Raw genomic sequence first — 17,265 nt, 5'->3', positions numbered from 1 at the left:
AGGGGTGACCTTAGAGGTTTATAAAATGATTAGGTACATGGATAAGATAAATAGACAAAGTCTTCTCCCTGGGATCAGGAGTCCAGAATTAGGCATAAGTTTAAGGTGAGAGGGGAATGACATAAAAAGGGACCTAAGGGGCAACATTTTCATGCAGACAGGTTGTGTGGATAGAATGAGCTGCCAGAGGAAGGAGTGGAGGTTGGTACATTTGCACCATTTCAAAAGGCATCTGGATGGGTATACAAAGAGCAAAGGTCTAGAGTGATATGGGCCAAATGTTGGCAAATGGGACTAGATTAGGTTAGGATATCTGGTTGGCATGGATGAGTTGGACCAAAGGGTCTATTTCAGTGCTGTACATCTATGACTAAACCTTTAGACACAAGTTCTATGATACAACTCTTCCCCACCTCTCCTTGTGACTTGGAAGTAAAACATGCCAAAACACAAAATTGCAATGTGTCCAGTGATTCACAATCATTTTTCCACTACTGTTATGATAAACTTTCAATTCTATTAATCATAACACTATTAAACAGCGTTACCTTTGAATCACAGTCAACCAGCTGCTTATTGAGCATCTATATGAAAACAATAGAAATTTTGAAAAGTAATATTTGGGCCTTAAGCAGGCTGACAATCGTGTACATTACATACGACAGGAGTATTGTCGTGCAGTAAGCTCCGAATTGTCAACCTCTAATCACTGAAAGATCTGCTACCACATCAAATCATTCCATCGATAGTACAGAATCGGAGGTTTGGTTGCCAAGACAGTTGTGCTAAACCCACATTGCCCGATTTGAGCAACTGGCACAAGAGGCAATTAATGAGACTAACTTGGGGAAAAAAAAGCGCTATAAACTACCAACTCTTTTCCAAAAGGAGTAACTGAAGCTCACTGATTAAAGTGTCAAACAATTTGTGAAGATCTTCATATATCAACTCAAATAGTATTTGTACTACTCAGACTCATTATGAAAGGCTTTCCAAACAAGTAGCCAGATGTAGTTAATTGAGCACTAAGGTGGGATTAAGTGCATTTTTGATAAGTGTTACTGGGCATGTGATGTCAATATAGACATTCCCACAATAAGTGTATGTGTGAGCATATGGGAGCAAGCTTGTGCATGAGAGAGGGCCTGCGTGAGTGTATGGGACTGTAGGGGTGTGTAGGAGTATTAGGTCAGATGGCCAAAAGCTTGGTCAAAGATGTTGGCTTTAAAAAGGACAGTTTAAAGAAGAACAGCAATGTAAAGATAGAGACTAATGCAGATGAAGAATTTGCGAAAATCGGGGCTAATGTAACTAATTCTATGATGACCAAAAAAGTGCAACAATTATGATCAGCAGTGCACCAGAGGCCAGAATTGGAGGAATGCAGAAAAATGCAAAAGGTATGGGGATACAGTAGAAGAGAGAAATATAGGGAGAGGCAAAGCCATGGAAGAATGTGAAAAAAAGAGATTTTTTATGTCAAGACATTGCTTAACCAAGCACAAACATAAGCTAGCATCCACAAAGATGGTCTTAACTTGCTGTAAATCAAGTTGCACTGAGGCAACTGAAGTTTGGATAACCATAGATTTACAGATAGTCAGCTGCAGAAAGCCTACCATGAGTGTACTGAATTAGTTTAGTTAAAAGAGATAACAAAGACATGAAGGATTTAAGCAGCAGGTGAGTCAAAGTGGGGCAAAGTCAGGCAATGCTGGGTCATAAGGTAATACATTTGCATTGGTAAACTTTCTTTTAAAAAAAAGTCCAAGCAAGCTTTCTCTCATACAAACACTGAAGTTTAAAAAATAAAAATCAGAATATAAAAGAGGTATCGCCTAAACAAATGTACTTTTTTCCTTGTTTGATATGGTAATGAGAATGCTCAACTCTAATGTTGAGAAACCAGCAAGAGAAAAAAAAATAAAGAAATCAATCTTTCTAAACAAAGCTAACTCAGCATAGTATAACTTATTGATCATTGGATGGCTGTGGCATTGAATTTTTTGAAAAAAGTAAAAAACAATTATTGAACAAGCAAATAGTAATTTATTGTGTTTGAGAAATGAATTTAAAAGCTGTGTCATACTTAAGGGGATACATTTTGAGCCAAAAAGAATCCTTAAAAACAATGAGTGAAGTAGATGCATTTGGGGTATATTACTACTTCAAAAGAAGAGATTCCTAATATTGGAAAAGGTGAATTTAGGAAAGACTTCAAAAAAGACAAAATTTTCTATACTAAAATGTAACGCATAAAGGAAACCAAATGAACATTCACAAAAGCGGAGAGGATAGCAAAGCACCCAACATTGTTGACACTGATGATAAAATTGTCTTTGTTTTATGTATATGCAAATTTATTGCAGAACCATCAAAAGGGCAATTTCAGGGGTCTGTTCCAAATGACTTTCATAGCTGCAGTATCACAATTCATTGACCCTAGAAGCTAATTTTAAAAGCATACTTTTCCAAAGCCAAACAACATGTTTTCATTCCTAAAATCAATTTCAACACAAACATACTTTTGACACCTAATTACCTTGCTTATTATCAATTCTTTTATTCCAAATTACAGATCCAAAAACATTGTTGCCAAAATCAAGTTTCAGGAATACAAAATGTCTATCTACAACTGTGCTGAAAAGATAACCAGGTTCAGTAACAAAAAGAGGTCTTTAAAGTTAACAGATTGTGTTTTAATACAGTTCTGCATTTGTATACCACACATTCTACCATCAAAATCAAGGCAAAAAAGGTACAGTCCAGTTTTCATATTCAAAGTAGTGTGCAAGAGGGCATGCCAGGAGCAACTTTGGTGAAGCTGCCAAACAGCAGAAATGGCATGCAATAAATAGGGCTAAACGATCACATGCCAAACAGATCAGATCCAAGCTCTGCACCCCTGCCACATCCATTCAAATGGTGGTGGACAGCTAAACAACTTTGAGAGGGTTGCTCCACAAATATCCCCAGCCTCAGTCACCTTCTGTGCTAAAAACCACACTGAAGCATTTGTAAGAATCTTCAAAAAGGAAGGTAGAATGAATTGTCCATCTCAGTCCCTTTTTGGTATCTGCAGCATCTTAAAATGCTAGACTTCACAATTCAATCGACTCCATGTGATAAGCACAAATGACTGGGGGGACTGGGCCTGGATAGAATATGGGCATGACAACATTGTGATAATAGTACTGAAAGAGGTTGTGCCAGAACTAGTGCCTTCCTAGCCAAGCTATTCCAGTCCAATTATAAAGCTTGCATCTACCCAAGAAAATGGAAAAAATTGCACAGGTATGTCCTGCTTTTTATGTAGAGGACAAATCAAACCAAACCAATTATCACACCAGTCTGCAGTCAGTAGTGAAGTGATACAAGGGTCTTCAACAGTGCTACCAAACGGCACTTAATAGCCTGCTTGCTGATATTCACTTGGGTTCCAGCAGGACCACTCAACTCCTGACCTCGTTGCAGCCTTGATTCAAGCACAAACATTTCCCCAGTGGGGGAAATGAGAGCACAACAAGGCTGCATTTGACCAAGTGTAGCACCAAGAAACCTGAGCAAAACTAGAGTCCATTAGGATTGTAGAAAACTCTCCACAGAATATCTAAAAAGGAAGATGGTTAGGATTTTGGGAAGAAGTCAGTAAATCATTTCATCAAGAGTTCCTCAGAATAATTTACTCGGCCAGTCAGCAGTGGAGCCGCTCACTGACAATTACACACAGTTGTCAGCATCAGCGAGTCCTCAGTTACTGAAGTTACCTATGTCCATTGACAGGAATGGGATGATAAGCAAGTAACATTACTGCTACAAATGCTGCCCAAAACCATTTCTAACAAAATAGATTCTAACCATCATCACTTCAAGTGTGATGGTACTATCACAGAAACCCCCACTGATAACATGCTGGGGCTAGTGGCCAGAAATTGAACGGACCTAGCCATACAAATACTCGCTACAGGAGCGGGTCAGAGGTTGGGAAACTTGCAGTGATTAAAATTCATAGAACGCCTCAAAGCCCTGCTCACCATCTAACAGGCACAAGTAAGGGGTGCGAAAGAACTTTCCAATTGCCTCTGAGTGCAGCTCACAGAACTCTATACTATCTAAAACAAAGCAGCCCTCTTAGCACTCCAAACACCTTCAAATGTTCACTCCTCCACCACCAATCCACAGTGTGTACCACAGTAACTCAGACTTCCATATTTGTAATCTCTTGTCCTACTAGATAAGAGTAGCAGGTACAAAATGAATACCACCAGTAGCAAATTCCTCTCCAAGTCACATACCATCCTGAGTTGGAATTAAACTAATATTTCTTCACAACAAGTCAGAGTTATAACAGCACGGAAACATTTGCCGGCATTTGGCCTATATCCCTCTAAATCCTTTCCACTCATGTACCCATTCAGATGATTTTATGAATGTTGTAGTTGTACCTTCACCACTTCCTCTGGCAGCTCATTCCATACACACATCTTCTGCGTGAAAAAGTTGCCCCTTAGATCCCTTTAACATCTTTTCCCTCTCACCTTAAACCTATTCCCTCTAGTTTTTGACTTCCTTTTAACCTGGGGAAAGATTTTGGCAGATCACCCTATCCAGGCCTCATGATCTTATAAACCTTTATAAGGTCACCCCCAAACCTCAGATGCTCCAGGTAAAATAGATCCAGCCCCTCCCACTAGCTCAAATCTTCCAACCACAGGAAACATCCTTGTAAATCTTTTCTGAATTCTTTCAAGCTGAACAACATTCCTCATGAAGGGTTTATACCCAAAACGTTGATTCTTGTGCTCCTTGGATGCTGCACAATCTGCTGTGTTTTTCAGTGCCACACTTTTTGACCCCCAAAAATTTTTTCCATAGCCAGGAGACTAGAATTAAACGTAGTTTTCCAAAAGTGGTCTAACCAATGTCCTGTACAGCCACAGGACATCCTAATTCCTATAATCAATGCAGTGACCAATAAAGAGAACTATACCAAACTCCTCCTTCACTCCCCGGTCAACTGGTGACTCCACCTTCAAGGAACTATGAACGTGCACCCCAAGGTCTCTATTTGGCAATACTCCCCCAAAACTTACCATTAAGTGCAAGTCCTGCCCTGATTTGCCTTACCAAAATGCAAAACATTCATTAAATTAAACACTATCTACCATTCCTCAGTCCATTTGCCCATTTGATCAAGGCCACATTATAGCCTTAGGTAACCTTCTTCACTACCCACTACTCCAATTTTGATACCATCTGCAATACTTACTATTTATCCTATGTGCACAACCAAATCATTTATGACAAAAAGCAATGGACCCAGCAGCAATCTTATGGCACACCGCTGGTCACTGGCCTCCAGTCTATAAAACAACCCTCCACCAAAACCCTGTTCAAGCCAATTTTGTATCCCAATGGCCAACGCTCCTTGGATTCCATGTGATCTAACCTTGCTAACCAGTCTGTCATGGAAGACAATGTCCACCGTTCTGCTTCAATCTTTGTAATTTCTTAAAAAAACCAACTCAAATCAAGTTAGTGAAACTGGTCTTCCCACATTGATTATCCGTAATCAGCTCTTACCTTTCCAAATACATGTAAATCCAGTTCTTCATCATCCCCTCCAACAATTTAGCTATCACTGACATCAGGCTCACTGGTCTATAATTCCCTAGCTTTTCCTTACCACCGTTCTTAAATAATGGCACTGTATCAGCCACCCTCCAGTCTTCCAGCACCTCACCCATGGCTACTGATGACAAACATCTCAGCAAGGGACCCAGTAATCACTTCTCTAGCTTCCCACAAAGTTCTAGAATACACCTGATCAGGTCCCAGGGATTTACCAACCTTTATGCATTTTAAGGTGTTCAGCACCTTCTCCTAATGTGGAGATTTAAAGATATGTATTTATTTCTCAGAGTTCTCTAGCTTCCATATCCTTCTCCACAGTAAACACAGACAAAAGACTCCATCATTATATCATCCATTTCTTGAGGTCTCTTACAAAGATGGCCTTATGGATCTTTAAAGGGATTATTCTCTCCCCAGTTAATCTTTTGCCCTTAGTGTGATTGTAGAATTTCTTTGAATTTTTGTTAACACTATTTGCCAAAGCTATCTCATGTCCCCTTTTTAACCTTCTGATTTCCCTCAAATATATTCCTACTTCCCTGATACTCAGGGATTCATTAAATCCCAAATGTCTCCTTTTTCTTGGCTAGAGTCACAAATTATCTAGTCATCCAGCATTCCCTTCATCTATCCGCCTTGGCCTTCACACTAAAGAATATACTGTCTCCAGACTCTACCTTATTTTTGAAGGCCTTCCACTTTCCAACTGTCCTTTTACTTGCGAACAGCCTCTCCCAATTTCCAACATTACCTTTTAGATGAGGTGGATGCAGTCTTTTGGAGCCTTGGACAGAGGTGGGGTGGGGTAGGAGGTGTGGACACAGGTTTTGCACTTCTTGCAGAGGCAGGGAAGGAGCTGGGAGGCACCAAGGACATACTCTACCAAACTCTAGCCAGCTGACGCCTGGAGGAAGAACCACCTCATCTTCTGCCTTGGGACTCTTAACCACATAGGATTAATGTGGATTTCACCAGTTTCCCCATTTCCCTTCTCTTCAAGTTACCCCAGACCCAATCTTCCAACTCTGCACCTCTTTCTTGAACTGTCCTACCTGTGCATCTTCGTTCCCACTTATCCATTCCACCCTCCTCTGCGACCTTTCATCTACCTGTCACATGCCCAGCTACCTTTCCCCAGCCCCACCCTCCATCCATTTATCTCTCAACACCCTTGGGCCCCACTCCCCTCATTCCAGAAGAACATATGCTCGAAACCTCGATTCTCCTGCTCCTTGGATACTGCCTGACCGGATGTGCTTTTCCAGCACCACACCTCTTCAACTTTTTACACCAGAGCTCTCCTTTTCTACTATTTTAAAAGCTAACAGAAGTATGATCATCAGTCCTAAAGTGCACCCCACTGACACCACAAATCACTTGCCCTGCCTTATTTCCCAAGGAGGGGGCCCAAGTTTTGCTTCTTGTAGGGGTTGATCCACATACTGAACAAGGAAGTGTTCTTATACCCATTAAGCAAATTAGTCTCCATCCAAACACTTAACAGTGGCAGTTCCAGTCCTTGATTGGAAAAAGTCAAAATACTCTATCATTACAATGCTATCATTCTTACAGATATCTGACATTGCCTTTAAATTTGCTTCTCAATTTCCTGCTGACTATTGGGGGGGTCTGTATTACAACCCCAATTGGGGGATCATCCTTTTCTTATTTCTCAGTTCCACTGAAATAACTTGCCTGGAGTTGCTCTCAGGAATATCCTCTCCAGGTACAGGCATAAAAGGTTATCCCTAATCAAAAACACCACTCTCCCTTTTCTCTTGCACTTTCTTTCTATCATTCCTATCAGCATCCATATCCTGGAACATTAAGCTGCCAGTCCTATCCAGCCCTGAGCCATGTTTCTGTAGTAGCTATAATATTCCAGTCCCATATTCCTAATCATGCCCTAGATTCATCTGCCTTACATGTCAGGCCTCTTACTTTGAAATAAATGCAGTTTAAATGTATTAATCCTATCTAATTCTCTGCTTTGCTCTTGCCTATTCTTGACTATTTCAAGTATTCCTCTTCTCAACCATACCTGCCTCAGACTTCTTTCACCATCATCTCCCTGCCTCCTTACTAGTTTAAAGCCTCCCAAGTAGCACTAGCAAATCTCTCTGCCAGGATATTGGTTCCCTTCTAATTCTAAGTCCAATGTTAAATAAATGCTGGCTTAGGTAGTGATGTCCACTTTTCATGACTAAAAAAAATACATTAAGCAAGGGCCCTCTTATATGACAGGGTGGCTTAACAGAAGTGTTTACTCAAATTAGTTGAAAAAGACTTCCAAAAACACATCAGAATTTAGCATACAACTAATACATTTTTAAAAACATTGAGCTGTAACAGCAAAAAGGTGTAGCAAATATTACTGGCACAAGAGCACAGTATTCAGTACCAAATTGCTTCTTGTATTTTTAATCACAAACGACAGGATTTAATCTACCCAAAGCTTGATAGGTGGAGGTCAAGGTTTAAAACAAACTTTAAAACAAACATACTTATCTACAATACTGTCCTCAAAAACAAGTGTAATAAAATATTTAATTTGCCATTTGCCCTGGTCAATGAGTGGTTGAATGGCAGTAACTACATTCCCAAAATAGCACAATTACTTCCAAAATTCATTGAGAAACCACTAATGCAGGAGCTGCTTAGATTCTCCACAACAAAGCTCTGTGGTTGCTAAACTGAAATCATTACATATGACTCATCACCCATCAATGAAAAAAAAATTTGCTTTTGAAAACTCTCTAGCTATGAGACCAATGACAACATTATAATGGCTTGGTTACCTTTACAGTTACATTGAAACCTTAATCAGATTTTATGATGAACTGGGAACAGGAAATTCTTCAACCATGTCAGCTATTGCACTGTAAAATCAAGTGCTTTGGAATTTACATTACAACTATTAGACAGATAGCTCAGGGATTGTCACTATCATCACTGAGCTTGTTAATGAATACACAGACTTACAACAAATTAACACCAATGCTCAGTAACAGGATCACGAGGATTCCATAATCCACTGAACAAGGCAATGAATACTCCTGTGTGTGGATTAGATGGCTAGAATAGGGAATTGAGCTAATTAAAGCATTCATTGCAAGATCCTATAGCCCATTCATTATCATGTATTGATTGGTTATTAAGATCTAAAAAAAAAGAGAATCCTTCAAGTAATACTCAACTGGATTTTCCCATTTAGTTGTACTCATTCCATTACATTAGCCAATTTCCAAACTTTCCTGTGTGAAGCACTCATTGCTACCAAAATGGATTCTTGCAAGTATACCAGTTGTGAATTGTATTCCATCCCACCAAAAATGTGATATGCTCTGAATGATTTCACACTGATGTTTTATCAAACAGAAACAAAATACTGAAAAAGTCTGAATCTCTCATTGCATCTGACAAAACTGAAGAAACAAAAATTGATTAGTATATTTGGAAAATATGTTACAATTCCCAGAGATCAATAACTTAAGAAATTAAAGTGGAGTAAGTGACTGAAGAGGAGCTATGAGATTCAAGGTTTTCATTCTAACAATGAACCAAACAAACAATAAGCAGCATTGACTAAATACTATTTCCTAGGCAACTCACCCTGTACAGAAAAGACCCCATCTGCAATATTGTAAATGCCCAAAATCCACCCTTCGCTCTTACCCTTAACTCTAAGTATTTCTCCAAGTACCAGAGCAAACTAGTTCTCATATTCTCAAGTACAAAGACACAATCAGTAGTAGAGCATTCAGCCCACAGTCTGCTCCACCATGCAAGATCATCCTCAACATGACATGGGCAGTAAGTGCTGCACAAGCAGGCAATACCCATGTCTTAACAGTGAATAATAAATAACTCCACCTTTCTGCATTTTACCCATAATCCTCAATTTCCTAATTTTAAAAGCGTGTTTGTGTCAATCTCAGCCTTGAATATACTTAATGACCAGCCTCAAATGCGCTCTGCGGCAGAGAACTCCACATAGATGAGGATCTTTTTCTGAAGGTAGTGAGTGTCTTAAACAGGCAACCCCTTACTCCTAGTCCTAGACCATCCCACAAAAGGGAAACAAGCTTTCCACATCTACCCTATCAACCCCAACAAAACCTTTATGCTTCAATAAGGCCTTTTCTTATTCTTCTAAATTCCAATTAGTTCAGGCTCAATATACTCAACCTTTCATCAGAAAACCCCCTCTAAACCTGGAATAAACCCAATGAACCTCTTCTGGACTGCCTTCATTTCCTTAGATAAAAGGAGAGTAAAATAGTTCAGTTTTCCAACTTTATTGACTAGTGAGGTGTCTAATTTTGACCAAACTTACTTTTATACCCAATTCCATTTAAACTAGAGGCTGACAGTCTATTTCCCTTTCTCTTACCTGCTGAATGTGGTTGCAAGCTTTGCGATTCATATTTGAGGAACCCCAAATCTGTGTTCTGCAGCCTTGCTCAATGTAAATATTCAGTTCCTCTATGCATAACATTGCACATTCCCACATTACATTCAATTATAAAGTTTCCACCCAACTTACCTATATCCTTTTGTAACTCCATAATCCTGACTACTTACTTTCCCAAACATTTTTGTGCTAACCTGCAAACTTAACACATTCACTTCCATTATTTAAAATGGCAGAGAAAAACAACAAATATTTGTGGCCATAGCACTAACTCCTGTGGCCCACTAATCACAGGTTACCATACTAGAAGTGACCCCTTTGCCCCAGCTCTGTCTTCCACTGATTGGTCAGTCTCTATCTGTGCTAATATACTACCCCTAACACCTTGGGTTCTTATTAATTAGCCTAATTTTGGTAACTTAATGAACACATTTAGATTTCCAAATACCTTCTAACTACCAGGTGGCTTAGCCTTTAAAAAGGAAGTGACTGTCTTTCTCCTAACAGTTAGTAATTTGCCTTGTAGCATTGTTTTTCTAATTTGATTAAACAAGGTTAATGAATTTACTTTTAGGAAAATATGAAAAGTGAAGTTTGTTGGAATTATCTCGTTAATTTAGAGTAAAATATTGGAATGAAAGATGCAATGTGACTTGTTCTGATTTATACCTGACAAGGTGTCTGGGTGGATTGGTTGTTGGAGCTTAAAAATTGCCCTATGTTGTTTTACTGGGAAGAAGGTTGCAAGATATTCACACTAGCCAACAACAACCACCAGAGTTACTGTGATCGTGGATGGATTGTCAGTCTTCAATCCTCAGTGTTATTAAGAATGTCAGGGCTTATAATGTTGTTTACCTATTTCTACTCCCCAAACTAATTTCTCAGTGAGGGATGAATGAAAGATCCCTCTCTCTAGCCAAAGCTATATTGAATTTTCAATCATAGTTTAAGAGACCGAGCTTACAAGAGTTTAAGCAACCATGCACATAGTGAATACGGAAATTTGCTGCTTAAAGAAGTATCTCTCTGCTCTTAGGTTTGTGCAGCCTATGAGGCTCATTGATGTTTTCAGGAAAGACTGCAACCCATTCTATAATGATCTACAGGCTGTTTCATTTTCAAGATCCATCTCCATGGTAATGTTAATCAGCCATGTAGAATTGTTAATTTATCATCAACATCATTTCAATCTTTCAACGTAGAACATCTTAAAAGTCATTTTCAAATATAATGGTGTATAAATCCTGATATTCTAGAAAAACAGTTCTACAAGGTTAAACTACTGTTAGGAGGAAGACAGTCACTTCCTTCAAAAGGCTAATCAAAAGTAAGGCTCCTTTACATGAATCTTCAAATAAAAAAGGACAAAAAAAAATCAAAGAACAAGGTGAACAGAAGGCTTCAATGTCTCTGTAGACCTTAAAGAAACTAAACAAGAAAATTAGATATTGCTTTGCAAAGAAGTCCTCTCCCTGTTTCACAGACCATTTTTAAAGAACTTATCTCCAATAATCTTCCTCTACCTGGACCTCATTTTCTGCTTTCAGCTGCACTTCCCTCTTTAGTTGAGAACTCCCCAAATATTCAATGGGTTACTGCCGTAACTTTCTCCGTACGTCGATAACTGAATGGGTGCTACTTCCTGCTTTCATCCTGACTCTTCCTTATGGAAAGAAATTTTCTTCACAAACCCAATGACTCCCTCAATTCTCTTGACTACACTTCCCCACATATGCTTCTTGTAAAAATGGTCTCCATTCCACTCTCCCAGTTTCCCCAACTCTGTTACATTTGCTCCGATGTGACCTTCCATCAGTTGCTTTCAACATGCCCACCTTATTCTCAACTGATGATTTCTCCCTGCATGGTTGATAGGGACTTTAGCTATGCCCAGCACACTTGCTGCACTTGTCCTCACATGTTCTCCTTCCTTCCAAAACAAATTATCTTATTGCCACCCCACTAGCATCCACATTCAAAAGGATCATCTGCTGCTGTCTGAAGTACTGCCTCAAGACATCTTCACCACCCCCATCAGCATTCCAAGTGACTTTTCCTTTTGCAACATCCTGGTCCACTCAGTCACTGCTTCATTACTAAACATCCATCACACCACCCCAAACCCTAATATATTCCTAACCACTTGCAATCCACCCCTGTTTAACAGTCAAAACACACTTTAGAGGTAAAGCACAGACTTACTTTTCTTTCTATCTAATTTATGGCATTTGCCGATCACATTACAGTCTCCTCTATATTCATTCAACCAAATGCACACTAGTAACCACTTTGTTGAATACCTCTGCTTTGCCTGCAAAAACAATTCTGATCTTCCGGTCACTTACTATTTCAATACACCATCTTGCTCTTATCCAATATTTCTATCTCAGGCCTGCTGCAAGTTTCAATGAAATCCAATACAAATTGCCAGAGCACTAGTTTATTTTCTGCTTCAGGCCATGAACACTGTCCTCAATTTGATTTACCCCACAACACAATCCCCACCACCTTATCTTGCTTACAGATGTTTATTCTGAGTCGAACTGGCCTATTTTCTGCTATTAACATATACCATAAACACTTATGCCTCATCTACATCACTTCCCTACTACCATTAGCATTTAATTTGTCTTTTGCTCTAGGGCAGCTTTACGATCAGTTCCACTTGCTCCTCTTCTCCCTTAAACCTCCCTTTCTCTCCAACATAAAACCCATCACTACTGTGGCTCTTGCGGCAGTGGTAGTATCACTGCCCACAGCCCAGAAGGTCTGAGTTCAAGCCTCACTTCTTCTAGTTATGTGTCATAACATGTCTGACTAGCTGGAGTCAAAATATCTGGCACGCAACACTTTTCTTTTGTAATTAAATTGAACAGTATCATTTGAAATGGTCATGCCACTACTGTATAGTCACTTCAATTCTATAGTTGTTAAGACATATCATCCTTACAATTGTCTGATCAGCTCAACTCTGCATATACTTTAACATAATTTATAAACCATTATCATTTGAAATAAATAAATATAATTAATGCACAACAAATCTAACGTTTAATCCAATCACAATGTCCAACCTTCGTAATGAGAGACTTCTTCGTTTCGTACGATGAATTTAGAGGATTGTTGAATTAGTTCTTGCTTTACATAGAATTCTATCTCCTCCAAATATTACACAGAATGTACCCGTCAGAAGGATAAAATATTAACAGAAAAATAGTCTTCTCAAATTTTCAGCATCAGTGTGGCAAATTCATAATACATTCACTTGTGCTCACAAAATATCACAAGCTAGTTATGACAGCAGATAACCTGGTATCTTAAGTACATGGTTATCAATTTCAGGTTAGCTCTATAAATAATAGATATCAAGTCTGCACACAGTCAGAACATTCCAATTTTAGCATAATTAGATTTAACGATTTTCCAAGCCCTTGGATTTGAAGATTACAAGTGCAACCAACAGGACTGAAAAAGGGTTATTCAAATAATTTAGAAATCTTTTCATTGTAAAATATTCTACTTAAATTAGAATGCACACTTAATACAAAATAAAAAAAGAGTATTTTGCTGCATTCTTGCCAAATTCTGCAGAAAAAAAATGTTACAGATAGTTGATCCGATAAATTGTTTTTAGTGACTGCAGATGTACAAGCACCAAGGTTGTTCCTTGACCCACCTGCCTACTTTTCGATATTTAAATGATTAACTGTTCATCACATTCTAGTTCACAGATGTGAATTTCAGATCAGTTGAAAAGCTTACTTATATTTAAAAGAAGAATGTAGAGTCAAGTGACTTCAACCCAACCAAATGCAAGCATAAATGGGTTTTCTGTGAGAAATTGTAAGATTAACAAAAGAACGTAACAGCATTTAAAGAAACACAGTCACAAAGTAGTTCCAAGTTTGATTCAACCAAGTTTCATTTGTATTGCAAAGAAACAACAGGAAGCAGCCCTGAATTCAAGTGGAAGTGACCTGAAAAACAAGCCAGCAGTAGCGCCTCCGGAGGCATACACTATTGATTTCTCCCTAAACTACTGAAGTAAAGTGCTTCCAAAAGCAAGTATAAATGGGTGCCATTCATTACATGCTGCATACTGCTATTTGTCATGGAGGTGCATGGGCAGAATGCCCACACCACATGCTAGATTTGCAGCCAAAAATACTAATAATATCCATTCACTGATTTCCTTGTATGGCCTCCATTCCCAAAACTGCCTCACACAGTCGAATTAGTTACAGTTAGAACATCAGCAGCTTCATGTGAACATATTGGCAACTGTAATAAAAATGCACATCAACCAACTACTCCAAAAACTTTTATACTTTTCTCCTAAAAAAAACCCTTCCACTGTGTAATTTTAGCTAACCAAGGTATTGGAGGGTTTGACGTTCCATTAAAACTTACAGGCTTCCCATCATAAAAATTCACAACAGTAAGGCAACAGTAAAGGTAGCATGCCTGTAAAATGTACCAAGTCAAAAGATGCATATATAACATTTTTATCAGATAACTTTGAAAGTTAACAATAAGTTGCCACCCTGAGAAAACATTGTAAACAAGACATCTGCATTTCTATAATAAACTTCAGATTGTTAGATACCACATGTGCATTTACAGAATCTTTCGTCAACTATTAAAAGTTTACATACAGGTCAGTCAGCACACAAAAGGCATTAATACATCCATGAAACAGTACTCCTTAATTGATGAAGTCTTATTTTAATTAAATTAAACAGTAGCCAAGATACACTTTAATCTTTGTTGGTTCAATGGCAGCTCAGCTCAAAATCAAAAACCACTAAATTTGAAATGCATCAACAAATGCATAAATGAGTTAAACCTTTGGCATATCAAAGTTAACTATGCATTCAATTAAAATAAAGACTACCAAAGAATTGTTATTTATCCCCAGCCATCAGTCAACTGGAGACCAATTTTGCCTTAGATTTTGACTTATCTATATATTTTGGTACTGGTACACTTTATGCTAACCCATCTTTCCAAACTTCTCCCAAAGCACTGCTTGGAGACACCAAGATAAATCAAAGAACACTGAAACAATCTTCTAACATTCAGCTGGAAGTAGCACCAACAATTTTATTCTTTGAAGGATCCAGTTTTTACTACAAGTATCCTTCCTTGCAAATAAAGACTTTAAATGAGTGACATTTCTTCAGTCCAAACAAGCAATTTAACTGATGCATTATATATTCAAAAACAGGTCTTTTAGATATATGTAGAATTTCTGTCCCATAACCTAAAAATCATTTCATTTTACATCGAGTTTACTGCCTCCACATACATATATTTTTAAAAGGAAATTTTAAGACAACAGAAAAAAAAAGTTATCCTATTAAAGTTCACAGGACCAAGCACGCTGCCCAATTAACCTACGCTGAAGTATGATTCAACAAGAGTATATTAAATACTCAGACACGAATGAAACCACGAACACATCAAGCGATTTAAAATAAAGCTCGGCGGCATTTTTTTCTGCCTGCATTCGCAAATCTACACGCAAGTCTCAATCGTGTAAACTGCTCAACAAAATTAACTCTTCAAATCTACGTTTAGAGAAGAAAAGCCAATTTTTTAAAAAAAAATTAAAATCAGACACATGCCCCCTTGGGTGAGAAGAAATGTCTGGGTATTCAGGAGTGTGCAAAACTAACAGGCAACGGCAACAGCACAAACCTTACTGATTCCAGGAAGAGAGAGAGAGAGAAAAATCAGAAAATTCCCATTCAATCCGTAACTATTTTGACACCCTCACAGAATAGCCAAAACACAAAATTGAAAGGAAAAAAAAATCAGGTTCTCTCAATCAAGTTTCTTTTAAAATAAATCCTCCAATGCGTTCTAATTTAGCGATCTGCTGTGAATGTGCGGCTTCCCCATGAAGAACAATTGGAAAGTTTGCCTTTATTTATGCGATAAAAGATATGGTTCTTCTACCTGCTGTCACCAGCCTGGTGGCATGGATGAAAGACGGGTCCAGACTGTCCTTCTCGGCCATCAGCTCGGGTAAGTACTTGTTATCCTCCATCCTGTGTAGCAAAAAAGGGGCGATTCGGATGATTTTAAAAACACAACAGTTATTCAACGTAAAAGGGGGGAAAGAGAAGAAAAAAATTAAAAAGCGTCCGGCTCTGCCGGCAGAATTTACCGCGACTGGTACACTTAATATTAAAAACGAAAAGAAAAAAAAAGGAATTGAAATATAGTACCGAGGGAAAAGAACCCCGATTCCGAAGGAGTGTAAAGATCCCGGCTCCGAGGTGTCAATGCCGCCCTCGTGTCCCTCTGCTGTTTATCTTTTCCTCTCACTCAGACAAACACACACTTCAATTCAATTCACTCCTGCTCTGCTCTTTCCTCGCCCTCGTCTCTTTATTTTTTTGTTGTTTTTTTTATCCCCCCTCCACTTCAAGCGACAACGCAGATTATAAAGGACGATGAGGGGAGGGGGTAAGCAGAGAAATAGAAATCAAAAATAACCGTCCGCAGCCTCTCCTCCATCTCACCGCCCCTCCCTCCTCCTCGCGCCATTGGTCGGTCGCACGTCAATCAGACGGCCGTCCGCGCTCGCTTATTGGACCGTGGCTGCCGGCGGTCGCGAGACAATCCAGCCCTCGCCAATAGGAGCCGGGCTTTTCGTGGCGTCGTTCACACCCCCCCTCCCTCTGCCCCTCAAAGTCCCCTTCCAGCCCGCTCCCCAGGTCCGTCAATCATCCCATCACCCGCCCACTACCTTGGCCCGTCGTTTCGCTCATGACCACGCCCTTTCACCAACGTCCAATCACAACATTCATATTGTCCGTCGATCAATGTTATCCCCGCCCCCAGGTTCCCCGGACTGTCAATCACCCCCGTTCCCCAGACCCAAGCACATGGCACGTCAACAAACCCGTGGCCCCGCCCCTTCACCTGGGCATTCCGCTCCCCTTCTGCTGGCCCCGCCAAGTAAACAGCCTCAGCAGTGTTAAACTGTATAATCATTCACTGGCCCCGCCCTCTCACCGACCTGTCAATCATCCCCAACCTCCAGGCTCATCTCTGCTACCTGGGACCTGTCAATCAAATCCTTCACTTTGCTCCCTCCATTTACACCAGTCCAAATCTCACAGCCAGTGATAAAATAGGTCCTCAAACCAACTCTGCAGTAAAGTGACTTCTCCACCAGCTTCGCCATCTCCAATTAATTTACC

The 17,265-nt window shown here is 39.4% G+C and overlaps 1 protein-coding gene across 3 annotated transcripts in view; it reads right to left on the bottom strand.

Moving 5' to 3' along the window:
• LOC132815496 (KH domain-containing, RNA-binding, signal transduction-associated protein 3-like) overlaps positions 1-16,581 on the bottom strand; it is a 160,471-nt gene extending 143,890 nt beyond the window's left edge. For all 3 annotated transcript variants that reach the window (XR_009644667.1, XR_009644668.1, XM_060824464.1), the window contains exons 1-2: positions 16,285-16,581; positions 16,013-16,104 (exon numbers count right to left, since the gene is read on the bottom strand). Coding sequence is in view for 1 of the 3 variants with exons in the window: in XM_060824464.1 (XP_060680447.1) it covers positions 16,013-16,103 (91 nt within the window). In the remaining 2 variants the exon portion in view is untranslated. The remainder of the gene's footprint in view (positions 1-16,012; positions 16,105-16,284) is intronic.
• Between the last annotated feature and the right edge of the window lie 684 nt (positions 16,582-17,265).

The sequence above is a fragment of the Hemiscyllium ocellatum genome, chromosome 4, assembly GCF_020745735.1.
Source record: "Hemiscyllium ocellatum isolate sHemOce1 chromosome 4, sHemOce1.pat.X.cur, whole genome shotgun sequence".
In the NCBI taxonomy this organism is placed as follows: domain Eukaryota; kingdom Metazoa; phylum Chordata; class Chondrichthyes; order Orectolobiformes; family Hemiscylliidae; genus Hemiscyllium; species Hemiscyllium ocellatum.
This window is presented reverse-complemented; position numbering and strand designations above follow the sequence as displayed.